Source organism: Trichechus manatus, unplaced genomic scaffold (genome assembly GCF_000243295.1).
Source record: "Trichechus manatus latirostris isolate Lorelei unplaced genomic scaffold, TriManLat1.0 scaffold00117, whole genome shotgun sequence".
In the NCBI taxonomy this organism is placed as follows: domain Eukaryota; kingdom Metazoa; phylum Chordata; class Mammalia; order Sirenia; family Trichechidae; genus Trichechus; species Trichechus manatus.
The window spans coordinates 3,865,704-3,885,135 of record NW_004444053.1 but is presented as its reverse complement, the minus strand read 5'-3'; the positions used below and the strand labels follow the sequence as shown (position 1 = coordinate 3,885,135).

Here is a 19,432-nt window from a genome sequence, read left to right as displayed (position 1 = left end):
ATTACTTGGTATCGTCTTGCCTTCGTCTCCATTTGAAGGTTCTATACCTACACCATTTATTCCCTCTTTTATTGTTCTGATGCTATTGTCATTTACAGATTAACCTCTCTGGTTCCCTTTTGTAATTCTTTTGGTTTTGCATAGTCCTTAAGTGTTCATTTCCTAGGTTGGTATCTGGCTAGTACAATCCTGTGTCCTATATTCAGCCTGTGGTCTGATGTTGTTTGTTCTCAGATCGAAGGACGCCCTTTAATAAGTCTTGTAAGTTCGGTTTGGGTTTTACATAGTCCCTTAATTTCTGTTAATTGGGAAATGACCTAATTTCACCATTATATTTGAACAAGAGTTTTTCAGGGTATATTACTCTTGGCTGGCAATTTTTTTCTTTCAAGGTTTTATATATGTCACCCTGTTGCCTTCTTGCCTGCATGGTTTCTGCTGAATAATCTGAGCTTACTCTTATTGTTTCTCCTCTGTATGTGACTTTTTGTTTTTCTTGAGCTGTTCTCAGGATTCTTCGTCTTTGGTTTTAGCGAGTGTGTTTACGATATGCCTTGGTGATTTTCTTTTGGGGTCTATCCTATATGGGGTTTGTTGAGCTTCTTGGGTGGTCAGCTTTTCATCTTTCATGATATTGGGGAAGTTTTCTGTCAGCAACTCTTCAATGATCCTCTCTGTGTTTTCTGTTTTCTCCCCCGTTCTAGAACTCCAGTCACTCGCAGATTTTTGCTTTTGATTGTATCCCACGTAATTCTCAGGGTTTCTTCATTTTTCTTCATTCTTCTTTCTGATTTTTCCTCGAACAGAGTTGTATGCAAGTGTTTGTCTTCAGTTTTGCTGATCCTGTCTTCCATTGTTTCAAACCTGTTCCTCAGCCCTTCTATGACACTGTCCATTTCTGAAATCTTGTTGTTTATCTTTTGGATTTCTAATTGTTGTTTTTGTATGTTTTCTAGTTGTGAATTTATTTTGGCATTTTGTTCCTGTATTGTTTTCCTGAATTCTTCTATTTTTTTGTCTGTATTTTCCATGAATTTGTCTGCCTTTTCCATGAATTTGTCTATTTTTTCCTCATTTTTGTCTGCTTTTTGCTTCAACTCTTGGATAATTGTGAATATTAGAGATTGGAATTCCCTATCAGTTAGGTCTAGTGCCTTTTCTTCTCCTGGAAGGTCATCTGGTCTTTTATTTTGGAGGCCTACTGGAACCATCCTGTCCTGTTTTTGTAAATGATATTGTCTGCTGTCTTTGGGGCATTCAGTGGTTATTTTCCTTGTTTATTGATTGTAGATTTGTTTGTTTCATCCTGCTTTTTTGTTTTATTTGGTTATGTCTGAGCAGGCAGGCTGTGTGTTCTTTGTTATTTACTCCTCTGTGGGCATGATACTTTTCAACTCCTTCTCCAATGGGCATGGTCAGTCACTCAGGTATGGTACAGCAGGGCAGGTCCAGCTGAAGGGGAGTTGCTGGGATGGGTTGTTTGTGGCACATACCAGGACTGACAGTGCAGACTGGGAATCAGTGCAGGGCAGGTTCCACTAGGCCACGCCTGTGCTGCTTGGGAGTGTGATGTTCAGCACACAGTGCAGGTTGGCAGGAAGAAGGGGGTAGATTGTGATATGTGGAGCTAAGGTGGCTATGGGAAAGATGAGAGAGAGGAGAGAGGAACAGGAGCCGAAAACATACACACAACAAAAAAGAGTGCTAAGGGAGCTTGCTATTGGAGTGGAAAGATGAGAGACTGAGAAATGAGGAAAAACAAAAATTTAAAAAAAAAAAAGAAAAAGGGTGAAAGAAAAACAATGAGTAAGTCAAGACACTGGAAATGAAGAAAGACAAAAAGGAATTTGAGAGAGAAGAAAACAAAACAAAGAAACAAAAAGAAAAAAGAAATGCCCCCAGGGATGTCACCGTGTGTCTGCTCAGAGTAAGGGAGTAGCTTCCAAGCCACGTGGTACTGCCTGGCTAGAAGGGGCTCCCAAGCCGAGAAAAGAAAAAGGAAACAAACAAATCAGAGCAAACAAACAAAAAAGTCCCGGGGGTCCTATCAGTGTGGCAGCAGGGACCGTGAAGCAGTTTCACATTCCAGTGGAGTTTCACAGCCTTTTAGGAAGAAGCAAAGGTGGCGCGTGGGGCCAGGTATTTGAGAGAAAGGAGGGGGAGGTGGTGAGAGGTAAGGAAGAAATCTAAGGAAGCAGAACACAGCAACACCAGCAGCCAACAAAAGGTACTCAGGGAGCCTGCCAATGCGGGCAGATGGAATCCAAGTGACACTGGGGTGTTTCTCGGCCAAGAAACTGTGGCTGCAGGAAGCAGAGGAGGCTAAGTGGGGGTGAAGAAGGGTAGGGGGTGGGAAAGCCTATATCGCTGGTTGCCGGTTGTTCTGTCTCCTGCTGGAAGCTCCGTGAAACTGCTTTCTTGTACCCCTGTTCACTGATCTCTGATAGGAGTCCAAGATTGCAGATCCGTGCTGCAGTAGCTGATAGGGGACCTCTGCATGTATCTCTCCTCACTCTCTGTTCTCGTTCAGTTTCTTATTCCATTTGGTGCTTGGCTGAGTTCTTATCTCTTCATTTGATGCTTAGGGTTTCAGGATTGATTGACGTGTGACTCTGTTTGACTTAGTTTTTCTGATCTTTGCTGCAAGGGACTGCATGGTGCTTCTGACTACAGTGCCATGTTGTCCAGAAGGCTTAGAAGATGTAATCTTTTTTAAGAACTGTTTTTCTCATGTGAAATCAACATTATAGAGACAAAATAGAATCAGATTTATTTCACAAATTAAAAGAGTTTGAATTCTTTTGATGGATGAAAAGAAGTGGTGGTAAATATGTTGTCACTTCACATTGGGGACATAGAAGTTAATCAGTTTCTTCACACCTGGTTACAAAATTAGAGTCCCTGGTTGGCAGGTACAAGGAGCACTGGTGGCACAGTGGTTTAGAGCTATAGCTGCTAATCAAAAGGTCAGCAGTTTGACTCCACCAGCCATTCCTTGGAAACCCTATGGGGCAGTTCTACTCTATCCTGTAGGGTCACTGTAGGACTGTTTTTGAGTGGTACAAATGGTTTGCGCTCATCTACTAGCCTAAATGTTGGCAGTTGAAACCCAACCAGCAGCACTGTGGAATAAAGGCCTGGCAGTCTGCTTCAATAAAGATTACAACCAAGAAAAGCCCATGGAGCAGTTCTACTGTGTAACACATGAGGTCACCATGAGTCAGAATTGACTCAATTGTAATGAGTTTGGTTGGGTGGCAATATATAGTGAAAATTATGGAGAAGCACTATTACTATTCTCTTAAACCAATCTTGTCCTTCAGTTCTTCTAGGTACAACCTGATCTTTTGAGATGAACTATTTTAGGCAGTCTAGTTTAACCTCAGAAATGGTATAATTTCTCTTTTTCAAAATCATTTTTTAATCTATTTAACCTATTTAACTATAACCAAATTCTTTAAAACTTTTGAAATACATTATCATGAAATTTCCTCACTTATCATCATGTAATTTAGAAGAAACACCTAGATGATATATGTCATTTATGTATTTTAAATAATTTAAGCTAATTGTGCTTTACCTGTCTAGACACCTTGTCCCTTTTAGTTTTCTCATTCTCTATTATTCCTCTCACAATTTCTTAATTTAAGATGTAAACATAGTATTCTCTTATTTGAAGATTTTTTTTTTCCTTTCAGCTCAGCAAGAAGACGATGAATTTGTATGTCAGATAATTTATGTCTTCTATCAGATGGTTTTCCACCAAGCCACAAGAGACGTCATAATCAAGGAAACACGTATCCTTTTAATGTTTACAATAGATAGCGACATTTTACATATTCAGAAAAGATGCGTCTTTGTTTTTTCTCTTGCGGATGCTCAAATAATGTAGCAGGCATCAAGCTTTGAAATGAATTTAGAGAACAAGCTATTTTCCATGAAAGTCGTTGACCCTAAATCAGTATATAGGTAGACTATAACACAAACAATTTTGTTAACTTGTCAGGCTGTGATTCCAAAGAAACTCAACAAACATATCAGAAGTTCCTTCTCCACTAACTTAACTTGAATATAAAGAGGTACCTGGGACTATCCTTACTCCTCTTCTAATCTTCCCTTACTCATTCTACATGAGAAAGCACATCTATTGCCATGACTTCAGATACCGTCTAGATGCTATTTAATATCTTCGAAATCTCTTTCTTGAGCTCCAGACATTTGTTGCTAATTGACACCTGGATGTCTTCCACCTACCTAAAGGAGCATAACATGGTATAGTCTAAAGAGCATTATAATCAGTTATTTTAAATTACCGTTTCCCACTTACTGACTACAGTTACTTAACCTCCTGAGCACATTGATTTTGCATCAGTAAAATGGCCGAAATATTAGTATTAAAAAAAAAAAGACCATGTACTTTATAGAATGTTATAAGTATTAATGGATTTAAAGTACCTATAATAGTTAACTAACACATATGGGTACTCAGTAAATGGTAGTTTATCATTATCACATCCATAAGGGAATACAATATTGTCACCAAAATCCCCTGCAAGTCCCTGGGTAGTGCAAACAGTTAAGCGCTCAGCTACTAGCCAAAAAGTTGGTGGTTCAAACCCACCCAGAGGCTCCTTGGAAGACAGGCCTGGTGATCTGCTTCAGAAAGGTCACAGCCTTGAAATTCCTAAAGAGCAGTTCTACTCTGCACGTATGAGGTCACCGTGAGTCAGAATCGACTCTACAGCAACTAACAACAACTCCACTGCAAAAACAAAGCAAAAAAAAAAAAAATAGTCTGCCTCCTATATTATTATAGTGGATGATAGCAGTATCACTCATGCAGTCTCTTAAGCTGAAAATTTTGGTGTCTGCTCTCTCTTTACTACCCATAATTAACAATTTATTCTACAAACATCAAGGACTGACCGTCTAACAGATAAACTATTTAAGTGCTGGAATAAAAAAAAAACTCAGTCCCTGTCCTCAAGAACTTTATAGTCTAATCGGAGAGATAGATAAGCAAATAAGAAATATAAAATTATACTCCAGTGTGATCATTGTCATAAAGCTATATGCACAGGGCACACATGGGATATATAAATAAGCCTGGGGCTATCATGGCAAGTCTGATTGTGGAAATAATATTGAAGCTGAATGTTTCTTTGCTTTTTAATTGTGTAAAAAAAAAAAAAAAATGTTTTTTCACCTTTGAGCTCCTCAGTGTAAAATCCGTCATTACCCATGTGAAAAATCTAAGTTCTTTCACTTAGTATGCATAGGTCTTTATAACCTGACTTTAACCTATTAATTTTTCCAAAGTGATACATTCCCCTTTCACCTCACAATACACAATTTGCTCCTAACACATTAAATGTTGCATAATTTATCAGACGTGACCCACCTTGTCATAACTCAGTGCCTTTTCATGTGCCTTGTCAATCTCAAATGCATGTTTCCCCCCTTTTTGACCTGACAGTTTCCCACTTTACATGCCATCTTCTCAGTAGAACTTGTTTCTTTTTTTCACCTCTGATAAGTACTTAAAATGTCTATTTTATCTGCCTTTCTGTTCCAAAAGGTTTTGAGTTTCTCAAGGTCGGGGTCTGGCTTTGTCTTATTCATCTTTCTCTATACCCAAAACTTTAACACAGTACCTGAAACATGTTACCTATGTGGTTGTTTAATAAATAAATTCAGATGTCTAAATAGTTAATGCTCTTTTTAAAGTAATATCTTAGGATACCTTTTTTTTTTTCTTTCTGTTTTTCTAATGATGCTGCCATTGCTCAGAACATTTTGAAACTCCTCTGGTGTTGCATTCAAAGCCAGTGATACAATCTTTAAGTGTCATCTTTGGAGAAAAAACTGCCTTGCTTTTGAGAGCAAATTTAATTTCTGGAACCATATAAAGTCTTTAAGAGTCAAGGCTAAAGAATCACATGTCTAATTGGAGAGATGTTCATTTTTATATGGGCTGTCAAAATACAAATACTGTTTTGCCTTAACAGCTGCATTAGAGAGATCTCATTTTATCATAATAAGTATTTTTTTATGTCACTTATAAGTTGACTATCTCAGGAAGATGAATTCCAAGTACAGTTTCGAGAAATGTTAACATCATTGGAATAAATTAACTTTTCTCGCGCTGTACTCCATGGAACATGCTTCTTGAGTACCGGTAGTTTCTTAGTGAAAAAAAAAAAAAGCTCTGTGGCAAGCGAGTTTGGGAAACACTGAGTTAACTTAAACATATGTTTTTGCTACAAGATCTTCTTGCAACATTTAATTTGCTTTCCTGTGTTAAGAGTCTCTAAAAGGTATTTTATGTGTAGAATATTTGAAACTTACATGACTACAAAAGCTACTATGAGAAACACATAGAAAACACTAAAATGAAAGTGTAGCTTTCCTATGTAACTACTTTGAATGGCAACCCTTATTTACATGTCATCTCCTGGGATTTTTTGTGAGTACAAAAAAAGAATGTAGTATTTACAGTATATACCAAGTACCTAGCACATGGTACATAAGTGTTACTTCCTCTGCTCTAGTATGTCTTTTTAAAATGTACTTGCAGTATCTTAATATCAAAGCTCACAGTATTAAGAGAACTATTTGATTTTTCTTCTCATGAAATGTTCTTTTCATTTTCCCCCAAGTTTGATTTTTTATGCTATTGAGTCTGAAGTCAGTACTTATAAATAGTTATCCTGAAGAATATAACATGTTAGTAATGGTGGGAATGGAAAATGAATTAAAATTTTTACAGGAGCATCAAGAAATACTTAGAACTGATGCTGTTCATCCATGCCTTGAGATTAGATAAAGATTGATGAAGTCCTTTTGCCAAAATACCAAACTCAGAAATGCTGTGGTGTTCAAAAACTTGGATATCGTTGATGTCAATGTCTTTTAAGTAGAACATGTTGCAACTTGTGACATAATTGAAAATTACTATTAAAATATTTTATTCCTCTGTAATTTTAAGCATCGTATCATAATAGTCCCCCATAAAATCAGAATTTTTAAACATTTTAAATAAAGCATTATGCAAGAATTCATTCCTTCTCTCATTTAAGTCAAAAAATTTCATCAACATTATTTGATATAATTTCAAACAGAATAAAACTAAACATTTCAGATGGCAGGTATAGATGCATTTTGGGTAAATAACATGATTTATATTAAGTTCTCAGTACAACTAAATCACATAGGAATCCAGAACCTGGAACTGAAAGCCAGTGCTATTGTGATAAAATATTAGTTTTTATATAATCCCAACAATTACAATATGGGGAATAAATATAACTCAAGTTTGGCTAAAAAAAAACAAACTCATAGCAATCAAGTCAATTCTGACTCTTAGCCACCCTGTAGGACAGAGTAGAACTGCCCCATGGGGTTTCCAAGGAGCAGGTGGTGGATTCGAACTGCCAACCTTTTGGTTAAGCAGCCTGAGCTCATAACCACTGCGCCACCAGGCCCCAAGTTTAGGCAGATCCTTTTAACTTTTCCCTGAGAGTTTCTGAGAGTGTATTAAGAATTTTATTGTCATTTTATCCCACAAAAATCATGTGAAGTAGGTAGAGTGGGTCTTATTTACTCATTAGACAAAAGTTTATTGACACCTGTTTTGTTCTCAGAGCTGGGGATACAGTAGTGAACAAGATAGACAAAGTCCCTGCCCTAACGGAACTTACATTCCAGTGGAGGAGAGAAGCAATAAACTCCATATTCTCTACAGATTTTTTTAAAATGACTTTCAGAGTGTACACATATTATTCTGTGCATTTTTTCTATATTTTAATAGCATTAACACTGAAGAGTATAAGACCTGGGTTAAGTCCTGTCTTTGCTACTTGCTAGTCGTGAAACCGTTAGTAAACTTTTTTGCATTATAACCAGTCGTATAAACAATGTTATTTACTTGTACACATGTGCTAGAGTTTTTTGGTAGAAACATATGGCCTCTGCTTACAAATACAGTTATCACCAGGTAATAACTTCTCTTTCTTAACTCCCTTTATTTAGATTCATTGAGGTTTCTTTATGATTTGAGTTTTCTTTTCTCCCCTTTTACCCTACTTGTTTGTTATTTGGCGCAGTGGTTGAGAGCTGCAGCCGCTAACCAAAAGAACGGCAGTTGGAATCCACCAGCTGCTCCTTGGAAACCCTATAAGGCAGTTCTGTTCTGTCCTGTAAGGTCACTATGAGTCAGAATCGACTTAACAGCAATAGTTTTTTTCATTTGTAATTTATACATTCCATTTCTTTTCTTTTGGGAGTTATACCCAAATTTCAACAAGCATTCTCACCAAGTTCTAAACTTAAGGAGTGTATCTATCCTCCAACTTAAGGTCTTATATCACCACTCCCATCTTTTATGTCATTTGCTGTCTACTATAATAAGTTATAAGGGCACTGTTTAATTCTGTTCTACATAGGGTCGCTATGAGTCAGAACTGGCTCCACAGCACCTAACAACAACAACATAATAAGTTTAAGGAGTCCTGGTGACACGTTGGTTGAAGCACTCAGCTGCTAACTGAAAGGTTGGCAGTTCAAACCCACCAGCTGCTCCAGAAGAGAAAAGACCTGGTGATCTGCTCCCATAAAGATTACAGCCAAGGAAACCCTATGAGGCAGTTCTCTGTCTTACAGTGTCGCTATGAGTCGGACTTGACTTGATGGCACACAACAACATAATAAGTTTGCCTAATTTTTATAACGTTTTGTAACATCTCAAAATTAATCATTATTTTTATAATTGCTTCTTAAAATTGGTGCTTATTTAAGATTTACAGTATGTTGACCAATTTCCCCATTTACTGTCTTTTCTCAAATTCAACTTTTCTATTCCTCTTCGTTGATTTTCTTTCATAGTGAAGTGCATTCACTAGTTCTTACTTACAACTATCTGTAGTAATAAAATCTGTCTTTATCTGGAAATAACTAGTTTTCCCTCTTTAATAATAATTTAGCAGAATATAAAATTCTACGTTTACAATTATTTCCCTCATCAGTTTGAAGATATTTTCCCACTGTCTTCTAATCTGCATTGCTGCCACTGAGAAGTCTGTAGTCATTCTTATCATTGTCATCTGTCAAAATGATGACAATTTGATTTTCTTTCCTTTATAAGTAAGTTGGTCTTTTAGCCAGGACAACCATAGGAATTTTTCTTTTTCTTTAAAGTCAAGTAGTTTTAGTAGAATTTGACTTGTTGGTTGTCTTGGGTTGGTTTTTTCCGTCAAGTATGCAAATGTGCTCTTCTGGTATGCACTCTTTTAAGCCTTTTTTTTAATTCAGGAAAGTTTTTGTGAATTACATGTTTTAATTTTTTTTGTTCTATTGCTTTGTTTGTCTTCTTTGGGATTTCTATTTTGTTGGATCTTCTTTGCCTATCTTTAAAATCTGTAGTTTTACAAGTTTTTTATCTCTTCATTTGTTTTTTAATTTTAAGGTTTTCTTCCTTTTTGCCTTCTATTTCTCTTAAGGTTGTATTTACTGTGTTTATTTACTTTAGTGTTACCTTTAGTTCTCATATATCTGAAACAATTTTTACTTTCATTTTTAATTCTTTACTATTTTTTTTATTCTTCTGAGTTTTTCTAATTCCCATTTAATTTGTTTGTTCATAAATATTCTGACATTTTCTTAAATTCTTTTATCTCTTCTTGTAACATTAGGTTGACATTTTTATCTTTTATTTGTAAATGACATCTTACCATGTTTTCTCTTCTCATAATAATTTTATGGAGAATTTAACAACAATTCTTTTCTGTTACTCATTTTTGTGTGAAATTAGTTTTCCTGAATTACAGGATGGATCAAGAAAGCTTTTATAGCTACACGATCTAAAGCTCCCTCTTCAGTTATTTTCATGTTTCCAGAAATGTGGCACTGTACTTTTTGAGATCTACTGGCTTTTTTTTTCCTTACCCACTTTTATCCTGATTTTATTTTTCTTATGCCCCTACTATCCTTTTTGCTTGACAAATGAAATTAAATGTTTCTGGTCATTCTGTATTAATGATTTTATTTTAAAATTTGAAGTACAGTTTCAAGTTTAGCATTTGAATTTAGAGAAATACAGGGTTTTCTAATATGATTTAATATTCTCAGTCTCAAAAGCAGTTTGTATCTTTAACAGTTTTTATTCAGAGGCTCCAGCATATCTCATAGATCTGATGCATGATAAAAACAATGAAATCCGAAAGGTCTGTGATAATACGTTAGATATTATAGCGGTAAGTAATTATTCTTTCTACACAGTGTACTTGGGGGAGAGACACTGTAAACCTATTTTGAACTATGCAGTCACTGTAAACACAAATTTGTAATTTGATAAAGTTCAGGAAATATGATGATACTAAATTCATTTTTTAAACATTAAGACCTTTGACTTTCAGCTTTTAGGTATAGGTTCCCTTCTTAAAGAGGTTTTTTACATATTCAAAGTTGTAGGTTCAGTCTATATGTTATCTTAGAAGCACTTGGTTTTCACAGAAAGCATTTTGTAGAAGAAGGAAGTTAAATGACAATTTTTGCCAAAACACAATCGACTTTGCAGTTTGACCATTGATTTTTTTAAGTAAATCAAACTTGGATAAACTATTTTTCAATTACTTGATCATTTTTCTTATATGCATAGACTTGTTTTGTAACTTGCTTTGGAATGATGGAGCACATACAAATCTTAATGTTATTTATGACTTAGAGATTTTTTAAACAATTATGACTGGAGGGATATGATCAGAGGAATGATTCAAGTCCTGGGTTAAAAACTCACTGAGTTTGCAAACTTTTCTCCCAAAATTAGACTGCCCACCACGGTCTTCTGCCTGGTCTCAAGCATTGTACCAGGGTTGTGTGAGATACTATTCTGAATATCTTTTTCATATATGCCATAAACTGGTATAACCTGCATGCCTCCTCCTTTTAACTGGATTTATACTTTTTACTTTGGCTTACCCTGTAAAAAGTTTCCTAAAAATAGCCTATTCAGTAGTTTAGAAAGTTTAACTGAAGCTTTTCAACTAAATCAGCATAACATTTTAAAGAATTAACAACGTTATTGGAAATCCTGTAAGTTAACATTTATGCTAGTGACTTCAGTATGAAATGAGATGATCATCAGGAGCTGCTCCAGTTTTCTAATCAATTTTCCATGTTTTATTTCAGATATTCTTCTTATTTAATATCATTTGCTTTTCAAATTTGACTGAATATCTCGTAACTGGTTTAGAACTTAATGGGTCTATTAACATTTTAGCTTTGATGTCTAAATCTGAATAGAGAGACTTTACATATGAATCCTTGCCTTTTGAAGATATCACCTGCATGCAGGCTACTAGTCATAGGACTTGTGAATGTGAACAGTTTATTACTCCTAGAGAGTAATTTCATGGCTCATGTGCTATTTTCTAGTATATCATTAATGTCATCATTGTTATATAAGCATATAGTAATAAGAATAAGAAGCCTCTTAAAGTACTTAATATCATTATGTCATCATAGGTAGTAAGGAAAGGAGACACGTCAGTCTGTTAAGATTTGCCTTCAGCATGCTTTTTAATTACTTTATTTTGAGGAAAGATAGATGGAAGGTAATAATATGTTTAGATTTACATATTAGATATGTTTGGTTTAGAATGTACACTAAGTAGTGATAGTTCCAAGGGCCAGTCCAGCCTTATTAAAAAAATATTTAGTATATAATATAAAAATATTTAGTATAAAATGAAAATATTTTTATTCCCAATGATTTCTAAAATCTGGGCTCAAGTCTCTCTTAAACTGGAGTCACCACACCCTATATCTACCTTTCTTTTCCAGATACTGTCTTACCTCTCTCCTCTCTAGAGCCAAAGTTTTGAAAAAAAATCTGTACATTTTGTTTTCTTCTTTTCCTCACTTCTCCCCTTTCTCCTTTCAATCTAAGCCAATTCTGGCTCCTGCCTCCATTACTACATTAAAATCATTCTCACTAGAATCAGCCTTACCTTCATGTTTTAAAATCTAATGAGCATTTTACTTTGTTAAGCTTACCTTCCATGAAGGAAACTTAATACTCCTGGCCAGAGTTAAAATGTAAAATCACAAAGAAAATTATGTTAGATTATTAAAACCATTAAGAGCCTTGTTGATATGAGAACTTCAAAGGAGAAGAATCAGCAGCGTGAAGCTGGTGATATGTCAGCTATATATGGCTCCCAGAGATGCTGTCTGGTCACTTGAGTTAATTTTTAAAAATCTAGACAGGTAATCTGAGGAGTTTAGTTCTCCTAATCTGTCTATGGAGCCCTGGTGGCACAATGGTTAAGAGCTCGGCTGCTAACCAAAAGGTTGGCAGTTTGAATCCACCAGCTCCTTGGAAACCCTATGGGGCAGTTCTACTCAGTCCTATAGGGTCACTATGACTTGGAATCAACTTGATGGCAACGGGTTTGTTTTTGTTTAATCTCCCTATGAATCTCTATGCTAGATTTAGAAAGTAAGTGTCTGATAATAATGCCAAATCCTATGGATTGTTAGATTTCACACAGCTGATAGAAGGGCACCAGGCTGTGGAATTCTGCTAGGAGGATGTTTCTTTATCTTTCTGCTCTTACACTGCTTTAATGTTCAAGATCCTGGTTCAGTCTTAGGATGATAGTAGGGAACTGTTGCCACTGAGAGTAGCTCCATCCCAAAACGTTTTCCTCTTCTCAGTTGAGTAGGAGGTCCTAGTCTTAAATTCAATTTTTGTCTTCCGTGAAGTAGCAACTTGGTCTAATAGAAAGCGTGTTGCATCAGGAATACAACTGAACTCCAGTTCTTCTACTTAACCTGCTGAATAATCTTAGGCAATTTAACTTTTTGAGGGCTCTGTTTATAAGGACACTTCTGAGGATTAGAGAGTTATTGTAGGATTAGAGAAAATGTATATATGGAGCATCTACCACATCATTGTCACTCAATATGTCTTTGTTCAAATTAGACCAAAACCCAGACCTAGCTGAAGAGTTTATGAACTGATTAAATATCTGGACCAATGTTTCCCTTCCTTGGTATCTATATTATGTACTGTTCATCTTAATTGTTAAATGGCATGGAAAAATAATCTGTTCACAGTTTGGAATTTAACTGTGGAAAATTATTTAGAACATTATTTTGGACAGACATAACTATTATTTATAGTTTATATTTGAGATTATCCTGCAAAATGACAGAGCTTGGCCCTTTTTAATTTCATGTCAGGGTAGTTAACTGAGTTAGGGCAGTTAACTGAACGGACTTGATAGAACAGTGTAGTAAGTAGGAAGCTGCCTGTTCTAGTGTGGATGTGCTCCATCTGTTGAATTACCCACATTCTGAATCTATGGTGAGTTATTTGGATTTAGACTTAATTTATAAGCTAATTTCAGACCAAAGTTACATGTATAGCTTGCTGAGCCTCAAAATTTGAGGGATGGGCCATTTTTGTGCATCAGTAAACCCATAACTTCTCAGTTCTTCTTGGGACATAGTTGCCAGTTTTGGCTCTCTGAGCCCTGGTTCTGTTACTAATCACAACTGAGGGTGCTAGTTGCCTGTCCTGAATCTTTTTCCAGGAGCAAAACAAGAGGAAATTAACTCGATTTAAGGCAAGAAGCACTGTGGTTAGACACAGCAAGTGTGAAGAAACACTAGAAATAGACTGTCAAGGGAGAATGTGAAATCTCTGTCCTTCAGTTAGCATCACTAATGACTAACTTTCTAAGATTGTTGGAAACCCGCCTAGGATGGGAGTGAATGATCTCTTAGGGCTCTTTTCATCTGTAGATTTTGATTTCATAGAATTGTCAGCATGACTATATTCTATGATAATAAAAAATTCAAAAAGTATATAGAGAATGGGAACATTTGTAGCTCAAAGTAATTCATCTTTACAAAAGCAAACTTCTTTTCCGTTCAAGATAGGCAGTGTGGAGTAATACTAAGAAAAACTAGATGCCTTGCAGGCCTTAGAGAAATATGCCTTCTTCACTAAAGTAAATGTCACAAAAATTATGCAAATGCTACACTAGTGATGATTTGTTTCATGTAGTTGAGCCTAAGCCCTCAACTGATGAATTGAAACAGATGTTGGGTGGTAGTACTCTGTACACCATGGAGGATTCCATGACTTGGCGATGCAGTCTCTGTGACCTCATCAGCAAGTTGTTGCCTGTGTGACTAGGCCTTACTGATACCTTGGGGAGGCAGAAGATGTGGTAGGTGCAGAGAGAAGCAAGGAGGCAAGGAGAGAGGAGCCTAGCTACTTGATCTTCCAAGGGGATTACAGGGCAGTTGACCATTGCCTTTTCTTTTCCAAGTCTTTGAAATCATGAAGGAAAGAATGGAACCCTCTACACATCTAATCTAGAAAGCTCTAAAAATGCAGTTTGTTTTTGTATCTTTGTATCCTTCAGTACTTCTTCAGTTTTGTTTGGAGAATTTGAGAACCTCATAAACTTCTCTGCTACTGGAAGAAAATTCCTCCCCTGACATTTCCAGGTTGTCAAACATTGAATACATGTTTATTAATCCCATACTGTTTGCTGGACACTATGGGAATTCAAAACTCAACAGAAAATCCCTATTTAAATGTTTACAATCTAGACTCAGAAGACACCAGGACGTTGTCATCTGCACATATGAATTGGCCTTCCAGAAGTAGTACTATCACATGGACTTACTTATAGATGTTCTATCCTAATAGCACACTGTATCTACAGGGTGTGTATGGGGAAAGGGATAGAACTGGGTTCTCTGGTTAAAAACTGATGTCTATTATCTTTCTAGCCAGCCACAAGCCATTTTGTGATTTGGGTACTAACTCAGGGTTTGTGTTACTGAGATTTTGAATGGCAGCCCTTCATCTTTTAACTGTAATTCTGATGATGGGCAGATTGTATGTGTTTTAATAACCTAGACTTAATACTTAGCTCTGGTGGCATATAATTTATTTCCAAAACTATTTTAAACTGCTATGTTCATTCCAGAACAGAACAAATTATATTTAATAAGGCTGCTTTATTAAAATGAGATAAACTAATGTTGGTTTAGATATAGCTTTTAAGACATATCATTTCTGTTATGGTTCCCACAAAGATTACCAGGAAAACCTGTGTCAGACAAAAAAAGCTAGGTTTATTAATTTTGCCAGCAAGGGACAGCACTTTTTAAAATGTCTTACATCTTGAAAGGGAAAGTTATAGAGAACTTTTTATAAGGTTAAGATTAGGGTTAGGATTAGAACTCCAGTTATTTCAGACTTTTGAAAGCAGGGAGAATAGATAGGAAATGGGTAAAATGGCTAGGCTGTAGTCACTTTTAATTGACTTGGCAGGTGGTGATTTCAAGTGGGTTGTGGACAGAAACTTCTAGTGTCTTCTCTTTCCAGGGAAGGTGGAGCTGGTTCTTGCTTGTTGTACAGTATTAGTAAATTGCCACTTGTCAGTTTTGTAAGTTCAATTTTTTTTTCCTCAATTCCATAAAATCCAATTGAGTTTAATGAGATAGGTTTGGTTAGCCCTGTTTTGGACTTGATGTTTATACTGCATAAACCTAAAAGAAATTTAGGATGTTTTTCTAGTTTGTTAGAATTTCCACATGCATAAATAAATATTCATAGAAGAGACAGTATGTGTGTGTGAGTGTGAGTGTATGTCGCCTGCCTGTTTTCTATGCATTCTACTTTTTTAATTGGCAACACTTGGGTTTAAAAGAACCCAAGCATTATATGAAAGATAAAAATCACAATTTCTTGCTTAAACAAATTTCATTTAGTTATATCTTTTATTTGTGATCTGACTTGTCATGATGTTTGAATTGATGTTGCACAGGTTAGCCTACTCAGTGCTTGAAGCAGATGTTGTTTGAGGAGATAATTGTACTTTGAGATCTGGTTAGAAAATGCCACAGTCAAGACTAAAGGGCAACATTTGGGACAGTTCTGTTGAGAAATAAGTAATATGTACGTAAAAGTCAACAGCTCTATTAAGTGTATGTTTATTTAATTATGTGTATATATATTCACATCATTGGGAGAAATATTTTTTAAGATATAAAAGGCATCTTTTAGTAGCTGCAACAGTGGGCTCAAACATAGCAACGATTGTGAGGATGGTGCAGGACCAGGCAGTGTTTCATTCTGTTGTACATAGGGCCACTATGAGTTGGAACCAGCTTGACAGCACCTAACAACAACAATAAAACCTTAACCTTAATGAGCAACTAAATTACTCTAGACCTGTTTTAATTTAGTATGAAGAATTGTATTAAATAAACCATGTTACAGTCTCAATTAGGGGTCTGCTGCATTAAAGGAGAAAAGAAAATCTGTTTTCCATCAGTTATGTTAGAACACAAAGCAGATCTGTGTAGCTCTATGTTATCCTATAGTGTGTTAATCAGATACAAGGTGTGACGGAAGCCAGTGACAAAGAGTTTTCCTGATAGTGAACAGGCTCTGATAATAGGCTGGTTAATGCTTCATAATGTTTCAGTGGTTAAGTAGTAAACAAAATGATGTAGGACTTCAAAAAGGATGACACATTCCATTTAAAATCAAACCATAAGTCTTTTGTGACACTTTAGAATTTATGAAAACTGAGTGTTTAAGCTCATAATGTCAGGAGCTAAGAAGAAAATAAAAAACAGTGCATGTTTTCCTTTAAATACAGGATACACTCAAGTCTAAGACAAGGATACCAGGGTGCACTCGTTGCAAAACGAAGTATTTAAAAAATGAAGAAAAAACTACATTCCTAGAATATTTCTACAATAGCTTGCTAGATTTTAATGGCATATCTTGGCTATAGTTATGTTGTGACATCCCTGAGCTCTCATAATTATCTCCTGGATGTGAGGGTGGTAGTGTATTAGATGGGAGTAGAAATTTTGGAGAAAATTGATATTAATTGGTGTCTTAGTTTGCTAGTATTGCTATAACAGAAATACCAAAAGGAGGTGGTTTCAACCAACAAATTTATTTTCTCACAGTTAAGGAGGCTAGAAGTCTGAATTCAGGGCACCGGCTCTAGGGTAAGGTACTCTCTCTCTGTGAGCTCTGAGGAAAGATAATTTGTCTCTTTCAGCTTCTGTTCCTTGGTTCCATGGCAGCTGTCTTCCCCTTTTGTCCTTGTTTGTCTCTGTGCCTAATCTACTCTTTTTAGATGTCAAAGAGTGATTAGGTTTAAAACACACCCTACATTGATATGGCCTCATTAACATAACAAAGAATACCTTAACCCCTAATGGGATTACATCCACAGGTATAGAGGTTAGGATTTCAACACATATTTCTGTGGGACACAATTCAATCCATAACAATTGGTATATGTTGAACTTATTTTAAAAATACTTGAGACTGGGTATTCATTTAGAGATGTTATTCAAATTTTTAAAAGAAATTCCTGATACTGCCAGTATTTTCAGTTATTTCGGATAGTTATTTCAACTGCCTTATGAACTAATGGTATCAATCATAGATTTTTATTTATAGAATATTACAGCTTGAGTAAATCTTAGATTTGTTTTTATCTTACAAATAAAGAATCTGAGACCAAGAGAGATTAAAATACCTTCAGAAGGTTACATATTTCAATTAGTAACAGAGCTAGATCCAGGACCCAGGTCCTCTAACTCCTAATCCAATCTTCTTTATACTATACTATACCATATTATTAATATCTATAAATCTAGACTCTGTGACACAAAGAAACTATGACTTTGCTGTGGCTATTAAATGTATGCACACAGGATTCCCAAAGTACGTACCAAAGATAGCTGAGGCTAGTAATTCCAGAATGCTGATCCATTGGCATATGATAAAGCTTTTACTGGTTTTCACTAAAATAAGAGGAAAAAGGTGTGAAAGAGAGAAAGACAGAAAGAAAGAATATGTAAAATTGTCAACATGTTCTATCTTGGCAAAGTATATCTTTATTTTGAGATTGTCTTTCATGTTTTAGTCTTAAAATCTTTTTTGTTTTATGAAACAAAAACCGTAAATAGCAGTTGATTTCCTTTTTAATGTCAGTCCCAAAAATATGCTTTTGAAACTTTCCTGAAATCTAAAACTCTTGGGTCCATTGTTTTATTAATTTACCACACTAGCTAAATAGAATTTCAACAACCATAAGCTAAAATAATTGATTTTCAAGAAATCTGGTGAATATACCTAGAAAGAAACTCAAAGATACAGAAGACCTAAAAGCCAAAATCATCCCACTTCAGAGATGTGAGGCGGGACCAAGATGGCGGAGTAATCAGATGCTTCTGGTGGACCCTCTTACAACAAAGACCTGAAGAAACAAGTGATTCAATTATATATGGCAATCTGGGAGCCCTGAAGATCAAAGGCAGAGTTGAGGAACCGGACTGACTGGCAGGGGGAGGGAGAGACGGTTCAGAAGCAGCAAGGAGTTGCCAGACCTGACCCGGCGAGAGCCTGAGCCCTTCAGGCCTGAGCAGCTTGGGGATGACTGGTGAGGCAGGCAAGCAGCGGTGCTCAGGAGGCGTGTTTTCCGCACCAGGAGAGACCCAGCGCCAGAGAGGCTACACGGCCACCCAGAACCAGTGAGAAGTAGCCCTCATCGGCGAAAGATAAGTACTTGCGTATGGCTTGCCGCACGGATCATAAACACACCCTTAGGGAAAAACCTCTCTCCCATTTACCTCCCCCTCCCTGCTCTGGACTGGGTCCCGGACTGGCTTCAGCAATTGCCAGGTCCCCTGGGCTGGAAGTACGATCCGTCACATGCCCGGAGCCATTCTTCCTGCCTTGGAGAGTGAACAAATTAACAAACAGGAAAAAATAAACTGCTGGCTCCCCTAAGCCAGGAACCCAGGGTAGGCAAAGCTCCTTTGCCTAGGCACAGACATAAGGGATCACGGACTTTGAGTGCCTTTACCCCTGCAGAGACTTGTGTGGGCCCATTTCAATAGCATAGGCCCTCATTACAGCAGTACAACAGGGTATGTACCAGAACTCTAACTTCAACTGTTTCAGATGTGAAGTGGCAGGTTCTTGACATTTGATACTGCTCTGCCCATTAAGCAGGGTCTCCACCTACCCACATCAGGGGCCTGAGGACTGGTGTCTCCACCCATGCCACCTAGCCACCTGTGATAGGGGCCCAAGAATAAGAGGTGCCCCCCAGTCCTTACAGCTAACAGCATTAGGTGCTCATAGTCTGGCTGCAAAACCCACCCACGTACACGCTCTAGGAAACAGGGACATGCCTTCCTCCTGGACACTCGGGGGTGGACGTCAGCCCCCTGCCTTGCTCAGAGTGTGTCCCCCTGCTGCAGCCAGCTGCCTGTGCCTACACTAATCACCCATGCCTGTCTAGGACTGTAAGTGAGAGCCTACACCACACACATAGTGGCTATCCACCTGGCCACCTGAGCTGAATCCATA

At 36.8% G+C, this 19,432-nt stretch overlaps 1 protein-coding gene across 4 annotated transcripts in view; it reads left to right on the top strand.

The window, feature by feature from the left end:
* KIFAP3 (kinesin associated protein 3) overlaps positions 1-19,432 on the top strand; it is a 249,379-nt gene that overhangs the window by 160,519 nt on the left and 69,428 nt on the right. For all 4 annotated transcript variants that reach the window (XM_023738447.1, XM_004384098.1, XM_023738449.1 and 1 more), the window contains exons 16-17: positions 3,699-3,797; positions 10,165-10,250. In XM_023738447.1, the coding sequence (XP_023594215.1) occupies positions 3,699-3,797; positions 10,165-10,250 (185 nt within the window). The remainder of the gene's footprint in view (positions 1-3,698; positions 3,798-10,164; positions 10,251-19,432) is intronic.